The sequence below is a fragment of the Grampus griseus genome, assembly GCF_964374135.1.
Source record: "Grampus griseus genome assembly, chromosome: 2".
Lineage (NCBI taxonomy): Eukaryota > Metazoa > Chordata > Mammalia > Artiodactyla > Delphinidae > Grampus > Grampus griseus.
This window is the reverse complement of record NC_139018.1, coordinates 176,456,032-176,475,091: the sequence shown is the minus strand read 5'-3', so window position 1 is coordinate 176,475,091 and position 19,060 is coordinate 176,456,032. Positions and strand designations below refer to the sequence as shown.

The following is a 19,060-nucleotide window of genomic DNA, read 5'->3' as shown; positions in this document are numbered from 1 at the left end:
TAGTAGAAGGAAAAATCACAAAGATCAGAGCAGAAATAAATGAAATAGAAATGAAGAAAACAATAGAAAAGATCAATGAAACTAAAAGCTGGTTCTCTGAAAAGATAATCAAAATTGATAAACCTTTAGCTAGACTCATCAGGAAAAAAAGGGAGAGGTCTCAAATCAATAAAATTAAAAATGAAAAAGGAGAAGTTACAACTGACACCACAGAAATACAAAGGATCATAAGAGACTACTACAAGCACTATATGCCAATAAAATGGACAACCTAGAAGCAATGTACAAACTCTTAGAAATGTACAACCTTCCAAGACTGACCCAGGAAGAAACAGAAAATATGAATCGACCAATCACAAGTACTGAAATTGAAACCGTGATTTTAAAACTTCCAACAAACAAAAGTTCAGGACCAGATGGCTTTACAGGAGAATTCTATCAAACATTTAGAGAAGAGTTAGCACCTATCCTTCTGAAATTATTCCAAAAAACTGCAGAGGAAGGAACACTCCCAAGCTCATTCTATGAGTCCACCATCATTCTGGTATCAAAACCAGACAGAGATACCACAAAAACGAAAATTACAGGCCAGTATCACTGATGAACATAGACCCAAAGATTCTCAACAAAATACTAGCAAACCGAGTCCAACAACACATTAAAAGGATCATACACCATGATCAAGTGGGGTTTAGGGATATAAGGATTCTTGAACATATGCAAATCAATCAGTGTGATACACCATATTAACAAATTAAAGAATAAAAACCATATGATCATCTCAATAGATGCAGAAAAAGCTTTTGACAAAATTCAACACCCATTTATGATAAAAACTCTCCAGAAAGTGGGCATAGAGGGAACTTACCTCAACATAATAAAGGCCATATATGACAAACCCACAGCCAACATCATTCTCAATGGGGAAAAACTGAAAGCGCTTCTTCTATGATCAGGAGCAGGACAAAGATGTCCACTGTCGCCACTCTTATTCAACATAGTTTTGGAAGTCCTAGCCACAGCAATCAGACAAGAAAAAGAAATAAAAGGAATACAAACTGGAAAAGAAGAAGTAAAAGTGTCACTGCTTGCAGATGACATGATACCATACATAGAAAATCCTAAAGACGCTACCAGAAAACTACTAAAGCTCATCAATGAATTCGGTAAATTGCAGGATACAAAATTAATACACAGAAATCTGTTTCATTTCTATACACTAACAACAAATGATCAGAAAGAGAAATTAAGGAAACACACATCAAAAAGAATAAAATACCTAGGAATAAACCTACCTAAGGAGGCAAAAGACCTGTACTAGGAAAACTATAAGACACTGATGAAAGTAATTGAAGATGACACAAACAGATGGAATGTTCTCGGATTGGAAGAATCAATATTGTCAAAATGACCATACTACACAAGGCAAGCTACAGATTCAATGCAATCCCTATCAAATTACCAATGGCATTTTTCACAGAACTAGAACAAAAAATATTTTACATTTATATGGAAACACAAAAGACACTTTCCTTTGTGTTTTTCTTTACTTTTAAAATTGGCATAGTGAATATATAACCATATGCCAACTTATATAATTCTTGAGGTTTAGAACTTTTTGTAGAAGTTGCTTTTCAAAAACAACTCTCCATTATTTGCATATCTTAGACTTGGGATATTCAAAACAAGAGCCACTAGCTACATGTGGCTACTTAAATTAATGAAAACTTAATATAATTAGAAGTTTAGTTCCTCAGTCAGACTAGTCACATTTCAAAACCCACACATGGCTACGGGTTGCAATATCTGAAGAGTAAATCTCCATTATCATAGAAATTTCTTTTAGATAGAGCTGTCTGAAACCACGGTTTGATTGGGATCTATATGAATAATGAGATATTATTTTTTAATATAAATGTGCTTTCTTTCCTCTTGCCTTTCTGAGCACATGACCTCTCTTGCACTTGACCCCTGAGGTATCCTTCTGCCTTGGGAAGATGAGTTTTGTTCTAGAAGTATGCAAGAAAGGAAACCAGTATAATATTCACCTCCTGGTCCTAGAAAATAGGAGTTTTCAAAAGGATAAGAGTCTTGCAAATTAGGGTATTTTCTTGAGGAAAGATGTTTTAAATTTCCTTCTCTCCCATTTCAAGGGCCAGACCTGATATACTAGACCAATAGTCTTCAAAATTTTTGCTCACATATCTCAATACATTTTTGAAAAGGTATGCATCCTCGTCTATTTTGAATTGACATCTAAAAATGTTCATCATAAATTTAGTCATAAAAGATGAATTTTGTGATATATTTGACATCAAATTTTGACTCTGCATATTTAGTGAATTCAATTTATGGAAATGTCTTCTATATTATGTAATCAGAAAAGCCAGTCCCCATTGTTGAAATAATCAGCCAAATTATACTTACTGTCAGCTAAGAAATGTGTGACTTCAAGTCTTTAAATTCACAGAAGGGTATTAACTCAGATCCCTTTGATAACTTTGTCACTTCTGAATTGGATGACAGAAAGATAGATAGATAGATAGATAGATAGATAGATAGATAGATAGATAGATAGATAATAGATAGATGAATAGATAATAGATAGATAGATAGGCCGACAGACAGACAGATAGATAGACAGGGAGACAGGAGATTGGGCATGTGTTCGTTGCCTCGATGAAGTTAGAAGTTGCCTTTTTCAGTGTTTCTTACCAGAAGTCCTTCCTGTCACAGGGCTCACCCTCAGGAGTTATGTATTCTAGAAGTGTCCTTCTGCTTGGTGCTCCAGAAGTTTTTTACTCTACTTAGAGCAATGTGCTTAGAAGGTTTAGGCACAGTGAGAGCTATGCTTTCTTCCTTCCTTCCACGCATCCATTCTTCCTTTCTCCATCTACTACCGACACACACCCTCTCCATCTCTCTCATGCCTTTCCCGTATTAGTCATTCCCTCAGCCTAAACTGTCTTCCGGATTTCATATTGGCTCCTTCTACTGATATTAACAGCTCAGCTTCCAGAAAGAACTATTAATCTTCTTTGTATCTATTTCTCCCCTTAATTCATTTCTCACTCCAGTACCACGGACTTAAACTCTCACCTCTCAACTGAAATGTCTATGACCGATGATCTCTTAATTTCCATATTTAATGTGCTCTTTTCAGTTTTCAAAGGCAAATGACCTCTTAGGGGCAAATGATACTGTTGAGCACTCCTCCTTTCTTGGCATTGCTTCCTTTCTTGTCTTTCCTGAAATTGCCCTCTCCTGGTGATCTCACCACATGTCGGTCTTCCTCTGTGACTGTTCTTTGTCACTGGTCTTCTCTTGTCGCCCACACCCTCTGCCGTTCATCTTTGCGCAAGACTTCAACCGCCTCCTACATACTGATGGCTCCCATATATATATATATATATATATATATATATATATATATATATATATATGTATGTATATATATATCTCCAGTCCAGAATCTCTCCTGACACCCAGATTCATATATTCAAATGACTGGACATCTATACCTGGATGAAAGCAAATCCCCCATCTTTTCCCCAAATTGTGTTCTTCTCACGTTTGGTAAAGGTTACTAACAAGGTTAGCAACTAAGGTTACTTAGTTGTCAAAGTTAAAACACCAAAACAAAAACAAAAATTCTCTCTCACCTCTTTCTCATAGCCAACATCCAATAACTCACCAATTTCTGATACTATTTCCCAATCATTTCTTGTATTTGCTCTTCCTCTTCACCCACACTGTCCCTGTATTAGGTCAAACTCTAATTACTTTCCACTGAATCATGGTAATAGCCTAATCAGTCACCCACTCACACATTTTCTAGTGAGCCAGTCTGCTTATGTCTCTTCCTTGTTCAAAACTCTTCAGATGTTCATGTTACCCAAATGAAAATGCATACAGAAGTTCTTGGTCAGAGAAGTGAACAAGCAGAGATCTTCATGGGTCTTTCCTTCCCCCAGGAGTGGTAGGAAGGGAGCTGAGAAGAGTTCAAAGATGCTGAGTTGGTGGGAGTGGAGAGCAGTGGAAGGCAGGAGAGGTTCAGGAGAAATGGAGCTCTTGAGGGCTTGGGTGTAGACTGGCCTTGGGGCCAAGGGCTTAAACACAGACAAGATGGGTTGTTCTTAAAGTCTGAGTGTGGCTCAGTTTGGGTTGCCAGCAAAGGAGACCAGTTGGATATTTGGGACAGAAATCCGGGGCAAGAATAATGAATGTGGAAATGCTGGAATACCTTTTAAAGCTAATAATAGATAAACAGGCAGATTTGGAGTTGAAGTCCATTCGAATACAGGACACAGTTTACACGTAATAACAGCACTGATAGAAATGTTATCTATACAAAATGGTATCTCATCAATGATAATATTAAATTCATCATATTTTCAATGATGATTGAGATTTAACCAGTATCTCTAACACCCTTCTCTAGGAAAAGGAAAGACTTTTGGCATGTTTTTACCTATTACCTTCCACTCCCTAACATGCTTTCCGAATCATCTGGTAGTTTAGATTCAGATTGTTACTGTGACAACACCATCTGCTTTCATTTTACTTTATGCCATTACTTTTAAAGTAATTCTTTCTTAATAATCTGACAAAATTTGAAAGCCATATTACCAACACAAATTCATATTTAGCTATAAATTCTAATGATTTATTTGTTCATTATTGTTTCTATAACTCATGTTATTCTCTTCCTTAGAATCTTCTGTTTTGCTGGAAAACATTGTAATTTTTTTTCAAAGAAGACCCCTGGGGGATAACTTTCCTAAGTGCTGACATTTCTAAAGGCTCAATGTCTTTATTCTGTCCTTAGTCTACTCTCACTGGAATGCTAGTTTTGCAGGGTATAGAATTCCAGCATAAAAAGTGTTTTCCTCTAAAGACAGTAAAGGCTTTTTTGTTCCTTTTTCTTGTAGAATTTATTGTGAATAATGTTAAACCTAATGCTGGTGTGATTCTTACTCTTATGTAACTTTTTCCTTTCTTTTAATTTCTGGAAACACCAAATTTGTATTTGTGTCTAGGCGTAGATAAGTTCTTTTTCCCTACTTGGCACTAAATGGATCTTTTCAATCTGAAGACTAGAGTCTTTCTTCAACTCTTCAACTTACAGAAACCACCCCCCTCCTTTAAAAAAAAATGACTGTTTCTTCTTTTCAATTGCTCTCTTTTTGTGTGCTTGCGATTCCTATTCAGTTTTTACTTTTACTTTACATTTTTAGCTATTTACTAGACCTTATCATCCAGGTAATTACGTAGTCATATCCCAGCATCACACATAACCTAGTATTTATCTCTTTTATTAAATTTATTACTTTTTCAAATATATTTCTAATTTCTAAAAGTTCATTCTTAATCTATGAATATTTCTTTTTTATTCAGGCTTTTTGGGCCTAGTAGTATCCCTTGGGTCATTCTGAGGATATTAATTTTTAAAATTTAATGTTATCTTCTGTTCTCTACATTATCTCTTTCCTCTGAAGTTAGTTCTGCTTATTAATCTTGGCTTGCCTCTGATACCATTAACCTTCCTTAAAGATAATTAAGATCCTTAAAGATATGAAAGATTCCTTAAGGAAGATTAAGGTCTTTCTTAAAGAATATCCTTAAAGATATTCTTTAAGGATGTGTAGCAATCTTTCTCCAGTAGGCTTCTTTCTTGCTCCCTAAATAATATCATTTATATTTTGCATTTAAAAAATTTCTTTGGACCTTATATAATAGGATTATATTGTATGTCTGCTTCTGCAACTTGTTTTTATTTTGCTCAATATGTTTACGTGATGTATCAATATTGATGAACACATTGCTGAAATACATTCATTTTTCACTGCTGCATTGTGTGACGTTATGACTGTACTATCATCCTGTTGTCCATTTTCCTGTAGGTTGACATTTGAGGTGTTTTTATTTTTATTTTTCCTTTTTTGTTGTTATAAAAAAATGGTTCCATTAACCAGTTTGTAATAAGTCTTTTCTACTATTGCTATATATCACAATTCACTTTTTACAAAAGATTACTTCTAGTCACAAATATTTAGGAAGATAGAGGTATGTTAAATTTATTACAGGAATTAAGTGCTTTAAATAAAAATACTTTAGATAAAAATACTCAACAGAGAGAAATATCTCTAGCAACAAGGATCTTAAAGGGAAATCCCTAAACCTATAGGAAAAGAAATTTAAGTGAAGATAACAGAAATGGGCTGAAAAGAGATCCTCAAAGAAAATAATAAAATTTACAAATGAAGAGCTAAAAGACTTCAGAAACTTCCAGTTCAGTCTTTTTTCATATAAAAATTTTACCCATAGGTTTTATATCCAGTCTTTATTGACAGATAAGAAAAGTGGGATTCATGAAATTATGTGACTTTTTCAAGGTAACAAAGAACTTAGTGATTTTTCATTGTAGTAATTCAGACAATAAATAACATAGAAGTCATCTTGAGCTTCTGAAAGTAGCAGTAATACAATTTTCTTTTCACCCAAGAAATAAGATAAGTCAACTTTCCTCCCCCTAATCTACCTGGGGTAGTGGTTTTGACTGCACCAGCCATGTAGAACATGGTAATAAGCACTGCCATCTTAGCCCCGTTTCATTTTACACATAAAAACTGACCAGGAGAAGGTATTGCTCAAAAATTAGTTTGGCACAAACGTTCAGCACATTTTTTTCCCCCAGATAAATCTGACCAAAAAGAAGTGAAAAGAAATTAGTGACCTGTGGTGACATTATTCAATATGGTATTAGAGATTCTAGAATGGATTGACTTGCAGTCTCTTCTCACCTTTGCATTCTGGATGCAGGGACAGAGGGCCCAAGCTGCACTGGCCTTCACGTCTGGGTGAGGATTTTTTAGTAGGGACCACAACAAACGAACTCCATCTAAGTGATCAATTATCCTATTGTGAAACAAAAAAACAGAGGTAGAGACTGTAATTAGTACATGAAAATAAAAATTTAAATGGCCTATCTATTCACACAATTATAATTATTTTTTCTCCTTCTGACATTTCGCTTAGCTACTTCTTTTCAAAACTTTAACAACAGCAGGGACATAACATGCTGTTGAGTTGTCAGCTCTCTGATTTCAGTTTTAAACTCGCTGACACAGAAAGCAAGCTCCACGATAGTTACGATTCACATGAACTGAAAACCAAGCCACGTAATTCTTTAATTAGCTGTATACAGACTGTTACCTAAATGTAAAAATACTGGTTTCTTTCATATAGTAACATCTAAATACTTTCCAAGACAAATATTTATGGCTCAAAGCTGTGCAGTTACCTTTTCTATTTGGTCTGTGTTTAACTGACTTACCGTACGGCATGACACAGTTTAACCTCTTCCAGTACTAATCTAGCACTAGGAATTAAAATCAGTACAACACACTGCATCCTTTGTGGGGCACAAATAACACATAACTTGTTTTCCATGTGCTCCCTTCCCAGCAAGACCAACATTGCAGACTGTGTTATAGTTACTTAAACACACTGTAATCAAAATATCTTCTTGACTAGCTGAAAAATGAATTATCATCAGAGTCATCTCCACACCATCTGTCTTCTGTTTATGTATCAATCAGTCCAGGGAGCATAACCTTGCATTAAGGTCCATCAAGTACTTGCAGTTGAGAAGAAGGTCAAACAAAACTTAATATCCTTTACAAACATGGCTTTGTTCAGAAAGATAAACTCAGAGCATATGAAAAAAGATAAAGAACATCAGAATTCCTTTGATTTTGAACCTCAAGTTGAGTTAAATACACGTAATACTTAGCCACAGATAGAATAAATACTACTAGCTTGGCACCATTCAAATTTTTTCTTGAAAATTGACATTAAAAAACTATATTTCTTGATTATCTGAGTATGCCAGGGGGAAAAAATGTATTATTCCAAAGGTTCCAAGTTGGATATGTTTTCCATAACCTTATAAAACAGTTGGTAATGCAAATAGCTTATAGTAAGATATAAACTATCTCTTTAAAAGATGATTTTTAATAAGAAAAAAGCACATTGAGAAAGTATTTTAACCCAGAGTTTAACTAAATAGCTTTCTAAAACTAAAGCTTTCTGTCTGTATCATGCTGAGGGAAAATAAAGTTTTATTTCTTGATTTATAGAAACTATAAAGAAAGATACTGAACACATTGTACCTCACAATGAAGGAATTACTTTGCAAACTTAAAAAAGCTTACTGGTTTACATATGCCACTGAAAGTGTAATTAATGGAGCTCCGTGGGTCTCTATTTTTTCACATGCAATTTCTCAAAGAACAACAGTGAATGTTAATCCATCCTACTCTCTCTCTAACGTAGTAGTAATAGTTGCATTAGCAATATTTAGCCATACAATGAGGGACATAGCTTGTCACCAGAGTGGAAGTCATCTGCATGGCACATATTTTCAGTTAAAAAGAGGCATAATTCAACTCTGGGTCCCCCCAGGAAAACTTTCACAATTAGCAATAAAAATTCACCATTCATTCTAAAACCAGATGTACTGTCCTTGACCGTCACCCCAAACCCTAGGCAATTCATCAGCTGCTTAGTTACAACAGATGGGGACTGTGACCCCATTATAGATGTCTTAAAAGACAGCACAGCACAGAGTAATTACCTTAGATGAGGAAAACATGTTAAAAAAAACATTTGCAAACACAGGAACTAACAAAGTCATGGGTAGCAAACCTCAGAGTTTAGTTTTGTCCCTCCATCTCCCTCATCCTACGTGTCGAGTCATATACTGTGGATTTCCTTCAAATAACTCAAGTATCTTCCCCTACTTCTCTGTTCTCCCTGCCAGCATCCTAATCCAGGTGTCTACTACCTCATATCAGGATTGCTACAGTAGTTGCCTAACTTGGTTTTATGTCTCCTGTTTCTCTCAATTCCAATCCATCCCATAAATCCCTGGGAAATTAATCTTGCTGAAGGAGTTTTGAGAGCTTCTGCGGTATCTCCTTGCCAGCAGGGCCCCGGGGATGTTCTTTCTGTCCGTCACACCACCCGGAACGTTCAGTCAATGCTTGGTGAACAGTTCACAACTGACAGGTCACTCCCAGGAGACAGTCTCTGACAGCTTCCCGCTGCCTGCATGGTATTCACACCCCAGTTCCTGAATTCAGTATTTAACATTTCCAATGAGCTGGTTTATTCCTCCAAACTCCCTACATTCAGGTGTTTGCTCATAAAACTCTTTGGCCATCTACTAAACACTAAGTGCTAAGCATACGGAAGTAACACACACAGTCAATTCTTATTACTCAGGGTAGTTCGCTGTATAAAGTCACTGCAAACAGTGAATTTGTAGATACCGAATCATTGCTCCTGGGGGAATATAAAGTTTTGCTCCTAAGAGCCTCTGGTGAGAATATTTTCGTTAACTGATCAATACATAATCTTGTTCTATGTGTGTTTCTGTTTGAAGACACCTTACTTAATACACATTGTTGACTCACTAACTCTGAACCCACGGGCAATCCAACACACATATTTTCTCTGTGAGGCACATCACAGCCCCCTTGCACTTTGGCACTATGCTTGGGGAACATTTTAACCAGGAAGATCACCAGCTCAAAGGACGAAAATGCAAAAAACGTGGCACTAAATACTGGGAAGACGACACTTGTTTACAAAATGAGAGCGGATACAAGAAGGCAGAGTGTGGTCCTGTTCAACCCCAGCTGGAAACACGTGCACCAGGCAACTCCAATTTTTCATGGCTCCACACGTGTCCGTGAATAACTGCAAAAGTGCTATACGGATTAACTGGGGGGATTACAAATACATTTTAGCAAGGATGTGAATACACAAATACAGAATGTGCAAATAATGAGGATTTTAATTGTCCTTTAGGAAACTGCAGTCTAGCGAGTGTGTTAAAGAGACCATAATAATCTATTCTGGTAAATGCTACAATAGATGCGGGCATGGGGTTCCCTGTGAACACAGAGGGGAAACACTGTTAACTCACAAGCCACAGAAATTCTCCCAGGACTAAGCGTTTGCCCTGCCATCTCCATCTTTTGCTGAACAATCCAGACTTTAAGATCTACCATAAGACCTCTCCCAAGTCCTCTGGCTTCTCCCTCCTCTGAGATTCTTTTGAGTTTTGCTGCCCTCGTTTCTAGCACTCATAACACATTGCTTTGCATTGTAGGCAGGTGCGTATGCTTCTTATCTCCCCAAGTACTGTGTAATCTCCTTGACAGCAGGAATCTGCTACTGCCCGCCATGCTTAGGGCAGCTCCCGCAGACAGTAAGTATTGGTTAAATGGACCTGAAACAAGACAGCCTTTGCCTACTCCTTTTCCGATGAATCAAAAATCTCTCCCAACACAAATACATTCATTTTCAACCTCATACTTGGAAAGTGCACGTTCAAATTCAAAATCTAACCAGTAAATTTTTATTTGGAGTTGCCTCTAAGTCGAAAGTGCATTTTAATAGATCTTCTTTACAACTTTAATGCTTTGAATATACAACGCTGGGCTTGTAAATGGTATTCACTACACCACTGCCCATTTTCAGTGGGTCTGTATCTCCTTTTGTATAGTTCTTTAATTTGATTAGCATCTTGCTCTGAAATCACTTCCAGCACTATGTTAACTCTTCCTGCTTTTATTGTCAAGAGAATTTTACATTAATACTTTGATATTATAAAAACAAAACTGAACTATATGTTTCCAAAATCTTCAACTTTATCATAGAAATCAAACTGTGTGGCTGACAAAATAACAGTTCTTGAAAGATGACTACACGTTCATGTTCCGGCTCTTAAAAACAAACACACACACACAAAAGGCACAGCTGCTTGTTGTGGCTTCTCAGTGTCTTTGGTTCTATTAACTCTTGTCAGGATTGTTAACAAGTCTGGCTGGCTGGCCTGCCCACTGAGGCCACATATACGAACAAATGTGAACAGTGGGCACCCACACAGCCAGCACGGCTGAGGTTGCAGAGTTTCTTTCTGGCAATGCCAATACGTCTATTTTGAAACCATAATTTTGCATCTTTTCTAAAAATTTCACAATATTTGCTGATAAATGATACATGGCTCAACCTAAATGTGGTTATAGCCTAAAGGAACATGATGTTCGTAAGCCACACTATAAGATGCAACTGAAATCTATAGGTTTTAAAACCAAGTTGGCAATTCCACAAAAATGGAAACATAAATGGATGTCAGAATTAATGATCGCTGTGAAAAACTATGATTAGAAAAGAATTTTATATTTTCATAAAAATTCTCAGAGTTTTAATGTTTATATCTCTGTGTATTCTTTTAAAGAGGCTATGGGAGACCAAATTGGGAGAAAAGATGTGAATGTAGCAGCCTCTGGAAATGCATGTCAAGTGTGTCCCAGAATTCCTTGGCTTTGGTAGAGTAGAAGGATAGTCTATCCTTTTATCGTTGTGTAAGCACTATGACAGAAAAGCTTTCAAAACTTTTTCATTCATATGAAAAGTTATGCATTCACAGAATAATATTAAGAAGGCCCAACAATTTTTGAGGTCCAGCTCATATTCAAATATTCCCATTTCTTTGCAAAACTTTCTTTAGAGCTTTTTAAAAAACAAACAAAACCTAGATTCAAAAGGGATCATACACTGTATTCTTGATATGTCTTTTTAGTCTCTTTTAATCTAGAACATTTTTATGGCATTGACTCTTTTAAGAGATCAGGACTGTTGTAGAAACTCCCACAGTTTGAGTTTGGCTGACTGCTTCCTCAAGGTGTCGTTTGACTTTCCCCTCTTTTCTCTGTACAGACCTTCCTTGACTTATCCATGGGGCTGTGTCCTAATAAACCCAGCACAAGTGGAAAACACATTTAACACACATAACCTACCGAACATCACAGCTTAGCCCAGCCCAACTTAAACATGCTCAAAACACTCACATTGGCCTACAGCTGGGCAAAATCATCTAACACAGAGCCTATTTTATAATACAGTGCTGAATATCTCTTGTAACGTATTGACTAGTGTACTGAAAGTGAAAACCAGGATGGTTGATGGGTACAGAATGGTTGTGAGTGTTTGTGTTGTTTACCTTCCTGATCACATGGCTGACTGGGGGCTGCAGCTCACTGCCACTGCCCAGCATCATGAGAGAGTATTGGACTGCATATCCTACCAGAATTAAAACAGACCCAAATATGGAGATATACACCATATTAGTAGATTGGCGATCTCAATATTGTTAAGATTTCTATTCTTTCTAAATTGATCCATAGATTCTTAACAACAATTATTAAAATTCCATAAAGCTTTAAAAAAAGATTTAGACAAGATGACTCTAAAATTTATATATAAATGCAAAACATCTCAGATAGCCCAAAGCATCTTAAAAAGTTGGAGGACTTACCACTCCTATTACAAAGCTATAATGATCAAGATAGTGTGGGACTGACATGAGGATAGAAAAATAGATCAATGGAAAAAGGAGTTCTGAAATAGATCTGCTAATATACAGTCAGTTGAATTTCAACCAAGGGACCAAGCTAATCAACTGAGAAATAGTGTTTTCAATAAATGATGCTAGATCAATTGAATATCATATGAAAAAATTAACTTGGACTCCCCTTTCCACACCACACTTAGAAACTAGTTTGAGGTATATCATATAGTACACTAGCCATGAAAGTAAAATTGATAACTTTAACTTCATCAAATTAAAACTTTCTGCTGAAAAGACAGCCTTAATACTGACTGGGAAACATCATTCCACAGCACGTAAATCGAACAATGGATTTGTATCCAGAAACTGTGAAGAACTTCTTCAAATTGCCAAAAAAGATAAACAATCCAAATTGAAAATGGACAGACAACGTGAAGAGACTACAAAATAACATATGCACACGAAATAAGCACATGGAAAGTTACTCAACATCATCAGTGATCAGGGGAATGCAAAGGAAATCTACAACGACATACACTTTTACTGTTAGAAGGGCTAAATTAAAAAAAAAGAGCAACATTAATGTTGGCACCAATGGGAACGTAAAATTGTACAACCACTTTTGTATACTATTTGGATGTTTCTAATAAAGTTAAACTTCTACCCTATGACTCAGAAATTCCAATCCCAAAACAGGGCAAAACTAATCTATAGTGATGGAAATCAGAAAGTGGTTGCTTGGGGTGGGAGCGGGGATTGACTGGAAAATAGCATGAGTGCACTTTCTTGGGTGAAGGACATGTTTTCTATCTTCTTTTGGCTGGTGGTTATATGAGTGTATACAATTGCTAAAATGCATCAAACTGAGCAATTAAGTGTTAAAATAACCTATAATTTTGAACAAAAAAATTCAGACAAAACCCAACACATATTATATGCTTCCATTTGTTTCCAAATAGAAATAAAACTATTTAGGGAGGCATTCTCAAATATAAAATGATGAAAACAGAGTAAGATATGAATTACCATAAAAGGCAAGAGAGGGGCTCTCCCCAGACTGCAGGGCAGTGGGCACTGGGGGGCCGTGATAGGACAGGCAGCCCGGGTGTCTGTAGGGTGATGATGGTATTCTGCTTCTTGGCTTGGGTGGCAGGTATATGAGTCCTCCCTTTTCAAGAATTTACTAAGCTGTACGTTTACGTCATGCACCTTCCTTTATGTATATTATATTTCACAAATTAGAAGCTTTAAAAATGTGTTTTAACTTCACTATAAACACACACACACACTCACACACACACACACACACACTCACACACTCACACACACTATAAACACACACTCACACACTATAAACACACACACCCACACACACTATAAACACACACACCCACACACACTATAAACACATACACACTCACACACACTCTCACACACACTCACACACACTATAAACACACACACACTATAAACACACACACTCTCACACACACTATACACACACACTCACACACACTATAAACACACACACACTTACTGTCACACACAGGAAATGGTACTGAAAAGCCAATTTGTTCAGCTATGGAGCTAAGCACACATCACACCTGGATGGATGAGATATATAATGTGGATAAATAAAATCCAAATAATCCTCAAATTAAACATCCCCAGAGCTTGCTTTAAAATGAGGAAACTAAGATTCAGAAGATTAAATTATTCACATAATTAATTTTCATTTGGCATTTCAGTATCTCAGTTAAATCCATATGCTTTTAAAAGTATACAGATGAAAAACAAATAACAGAAGGAAAAATGTTCTTATTGATACAAACATATAAAACATATATTCTATTTTATAGCTTACATAAACCCTAAAATGTCACAAGGACTGGTTTCGTGGTAAATGAAATTTCTGGGCAGCCACAAAGAGATTAAATCTCTTTTGTATGCAAACAAGCACAGCTTTATTTTTTCCCCCCTTTTAAAAAGAACAAATAAACCCAATGTAAAAAAAAAAAACTATGTAAATGCAACATAATTATGTTTAAACCACAGAAGACAGGAAATTTAGAGTTACAGATTCCATGGTAAGTTTTAATTCTATCCTTGTGTATATGTTTTATAAAAGAGTCTTTCATTACATGATCACATAACACTGGACTATGCAACAATCAGTTCAGCAAATGTTTGTTTTACAATGTGTGGAAGGAGAATATTTTACAGGATAAATTGTAGGAAATTAGTATATTATTTAGGTAAACTGTCATGTAAAACTTCTTAGAATCTTGGGCATTTACAGAATATTAATAGAAACATTTTTTCTTGATTATTTTCTAAAGAACATGAAAATTAATTCTTTTGTAGTCAGGCACTTATATTTGAAAGCTGACCTTTAGGTTTAAGGTTATTCTGAAGTAATGAAAAACTTAGGACATTAGAATTTTAGCATGTTTTGAATCATGTATGCCAGGAATTTTGTATTAAAGGCACAGGAGAGACAAATAAATCATGAGGATCTACAAGTTCCTAAAAAGTCTGAAAAACAGCCCTTATTATCACTACTGGCATTTGCTAGGCTTCCTGACAACTCATATATCTGAAATTTGACTTTTTCAAAAGGAAAAGAAAAGCATTGATCCTGACTTTCCTGTATTAACTATATTTCAGGCTAACCAAATGGTTAGCAATCAACTCTAAGATAAACCTAGTAAAAGTATTAGATTATAAAGATGAAGAAAAAATTCTCATGCCCTCCAAAAGAAAAGATCAAATAACTCACAAAGAAACATGAATTCGACTAACATCAGAATTTTCCCAAAAAAGGTATGAAGCAAGACAACAATGGAGCAGAATTTTTTTAATTCAAGAAAGAAAGTGGGAACCAAGAATTTTATATCTAGCAAAGCTGTCCTCTGAGTATTTATAGGAAAATAGCTTCACTAGATATAAACATGTGTTTCTGCACAGCAAAAGAAACAATCAACAAAATGAAAAGGCAAGCTATGGAACAGGAGAAAATATATGCAAGCCGTACATTTGATACGAAGTTAATATTCAAAATACATAAGGAATTCATACAACTCAATGGCAAAAAAAATAAATAAATAACTCAATTTAAAAATGGGCAAAGGAACTGAACAGACATTTCTCCAAAGAAGACATGCAAATAGCCAACAGGTATATGAAAAAATGCTCAACAGCACAAATCATCAGGGAAATCCAAATCAAAACTACAGTGAGATACTGCCTCACTCCTCATTGGAAGGGCTGTTATTGAAAAGACAAGAGATTAAAAATATTGGCAAGAAGTGGAGAAAAGGAAATCCCTGCACACTGTTGGTGGGAATGTAAACTGGTATAGTCATTATGGAAAACAGTATGGAGGTTCCTCAAAAAATTGAAAATATAACTATCATTTGATCTAGTAATCCCATTTTTATGGGTATATATCCAAAGGAACTGAATTCAGTAGCTAGAGAAGATATCTGTGCTCTTATGTTTATTATAGAATTATTTACAATAGCCAAGATATGGAAACAACCTAAGTGTCCATTGACAGATGAATGGATAAAGAAGTTGTGGTATATTTATACAATGAAATATTATTCAGCCTTAAAACAGAAAGAAATCCTGCCATTTGTACATGGGTGAACTTGAAAGACATCATGCTAAATGAAATAAGCCAGACACAGAAAGTCAAATATTGCGTGAAATCACTCACAGGTAGAGTCTAAAACAGTTGAACTTAGAGAAACAGTGATTCGAATGGTGAAGGGGCTGGGAGTGGAGGAGATGGGGAGATGCTGGTCAAAGGGTACGAAGTTTCAGTTATAAGATGGATAAGCTTTAGAGACCTAGTGCCCAGCATGGTAACTGTATTAATAATAATGTGTTGTACACTTGAAATTTGCTAACAGAGCAGCTTTTAAGTGTTCTTGCCATACACCAAAAAAAAAAGTATCTTTGTGAGATGAGGTTAATTAGCTTGGTTGTTGTAATCATCCCACAAAGTATACTTATATCAGAACACCATGTCATACACCTTAAATATACATAATGTTTAAATTTGTCAATTATACCTATATAAAGCTGAAAAAAAGAAAGGTACTTTAAACATATAAAAACGTAGGGAATTCTGTACCCATGAGCCCTTTTTGAAGATTCTACTAGGGGATGAGCTCCAAAAATTAAACTCTGACTGTAAAACTGCAGTAAAAACTGGTAATAAGTATATGTGTATATATGTTTGCTGGTCTAGATTAAAACAGGGGCAGGGTCAAGGGTAGAATAATAATGTTCCAATTTTACATGTTATGACAAAGTAGAAACAATGCACTTTAAAGTGGAGAGGATAAGGAAGAGGAAAAGAGAAAAGTGAAATAAGCCCATTGATTACTATATAGACAATGGGTGGGAATTAAAAGATACCAGCAAGAACTGAGAAACTAAATAGCAAATAACTACATAACAGAAAGGAGAAAGCAAGCATTAGAAAAATGTACAGGTACAAAGACAGTGACTAGAATGAAACAAAAATGCAAACTTTTCTAAAAAACACCAAAAAAAAAATTAAAGAGCAAAGATTACAAATCTTACAGAGAAGAGCAAATATAAAAGAATATGAATAAGTATAAAATATTATGCCATTGTTGAGACCGAACATCAATGAGTGTGAATGGGTTTAGCTCACTTATTAAAAATATTTTTAGCTTGGCATACAAAGCAAGACCCATCTATATACTGTATGAAAGGGCACACCTAAAAGAAAGTGGTTCAACAAAGACTAAAGATAAAGGTAGACCAAGATATTCCAGGAAAATGGAAAAACTATGAACGCAGGGGTAAAGATCCTTATAACAAAGTAGAAATATCAAGCCAAAACTCATCAAACATGACAAAGAAGAGCTCTTGAAAAATTAAAATCCACAATTCACAATGATCAGAAACATTTATGCACCAAACAATATACTGCCTGCCTTTAAGAAGCAAAAACTACATGAGTTGTAAGAAGACATAGGTAGAAGCACACTAATAATTTTAATACACCATTTTCAGTATGAGACAGATCAAATGCATGAAAAATAGTAAGTAGAGATAGAAGACTTACATAACTTAATAGAATAGATCTTAAGAATACACATCAGGACTTCCCTGGTGGCACAGTGGTTAAGAATCCACCTGCCAGTGCAGCTGACACGGGTTCAAGCCCTGGTCCGGGAAGATCCCACATGCCGCAGAGCAACTAAGCCCGTGTGCCACAACTACTGAGCCTGTGCTCTAGAGCCCACGAGCCACAACTACTGAACCCACGTGCCACAGCTACTGAAGCCCTCATGCCTAGAGCCTGTGCTCCACAAGAGAAGCCACTGCAATGAGAAGGCCACGCACCGCAATGAAGAGTAGTCCCCACTCGCCACAACTAGAGAAAGCCCACGTGTAGCAACGAAGACCAAACACAGCCAAAAAAAGAAAGAAATTTATTTAAAAAAAATATATATATATATATACATCAAACTCTACACTCTATTGAAAGAGGATACATCTTCACCCCAAGCACCTATAGATGCTTTGTAAAAATTCATCTTCTATTGAGTCATAAAGAAAACACCAGTGAGTTCCATAAAAAGTGGAAATAAAACACTGACTAAACTGCAACATAGTAAGAAATATCTAACAAAAACAAAAAATAAAAAGGTTCCTCTTTGTGGAATTAAAAAAAAAATTCTATTAAACAACACCTGGCCTAAAGGGAAAATATAAACTGAAATTAAAGAACGTCCTAAAAATAATGATAATGAAATCACTACATATCAGAATGTACAAGGGACATTTAAAGAAGTGTCAAAGAAAAACTCATAGGACAAAATATTTTTATTATTAAAAAAAGAGGGAATTCCCGGGCAGTCCAGTGGTTAGGACTCCATGCTTCCACTGCAGGGGGCCCGAGTTCGATCCCTGGTCGGGGAATTAGGATCCCACAAGCTGCATGGCACAGCCAAAAAAAGAAAGTAAAAAAAAAGAATAAAATTAAATATCTTCTCAGTTCAAATAAATTAGAAAAATAGTTACGAAATAAACCCAAAAAAGGCAACATGGAATAAATATAAAAGAAATTTATGAGCTAGAGAATAAATGAACAGTATATCTAATTAATAAAATTTTTTCAGAAAAAAAATCAAAATAGAGAAACTATACTAGATAACTTGATCATGGAAAAAACAGGAGAAAGCTCACATACACAAATATAAAATGACAAGTGGAAAACAGCCATTGAAATGAGACAAAATTTAAAAATCATAAGACATTGTTTAAATAAATTTGATGATCTAAATGAAATTGATCATTTTATAAGGAAATGCAGATTGCCAAAATTGACCCCAATGCATAGATTAGATTTCACAGAACTAGAGAAAACCAGTAAAGAACACACACACACAGAGTAGGTCCAAATGACTGCACAGTATAATTCTCTCAAAACTTTAAAGCCTAGATGGTCCCATTGCTCAATAAATTATTCCAGAGTATTGAAATGAAAGAAAACTTCCTAATTCCTTTTGTGAAGCAGGTATAACATTGATACCTAAATTTGACAAAGATAGTTGTAAAAAAAAAAAAAAGAAAGAAAGGAAGGAAAAG

At 35.5% G+C, this 19,060-nt stretch overlaps 1 protein-coding gene across 2 annotated transcripts in view; it reads right to left on the bottom strand.

Annotated features, from left to right (window-relative positions):
* ODAD2 (outer dynein arm docking complex subunit 2) overlaps positions 1 to 19,060 on the bottom strand; it is a gene marked incomplete at its 5' end in the record, with an annotated part of 197,212 nt that overhangs the window by 109,662 nt on the left and 68,490 nt on the right. For both annotated transcript variants that reach the window (XM_082649613.1, XM_082649614.1), the window contains one exon: positions 6,804 to 6,918. In XM_082649613.1, coding sequence (XP_082505739.1) covers positions 6,804 to 6,918 — 115 coding nt within the window. The remainder of the gene's footprint in view (positions 1 to 6,803; positions 6,919 to 19,060) is intronic.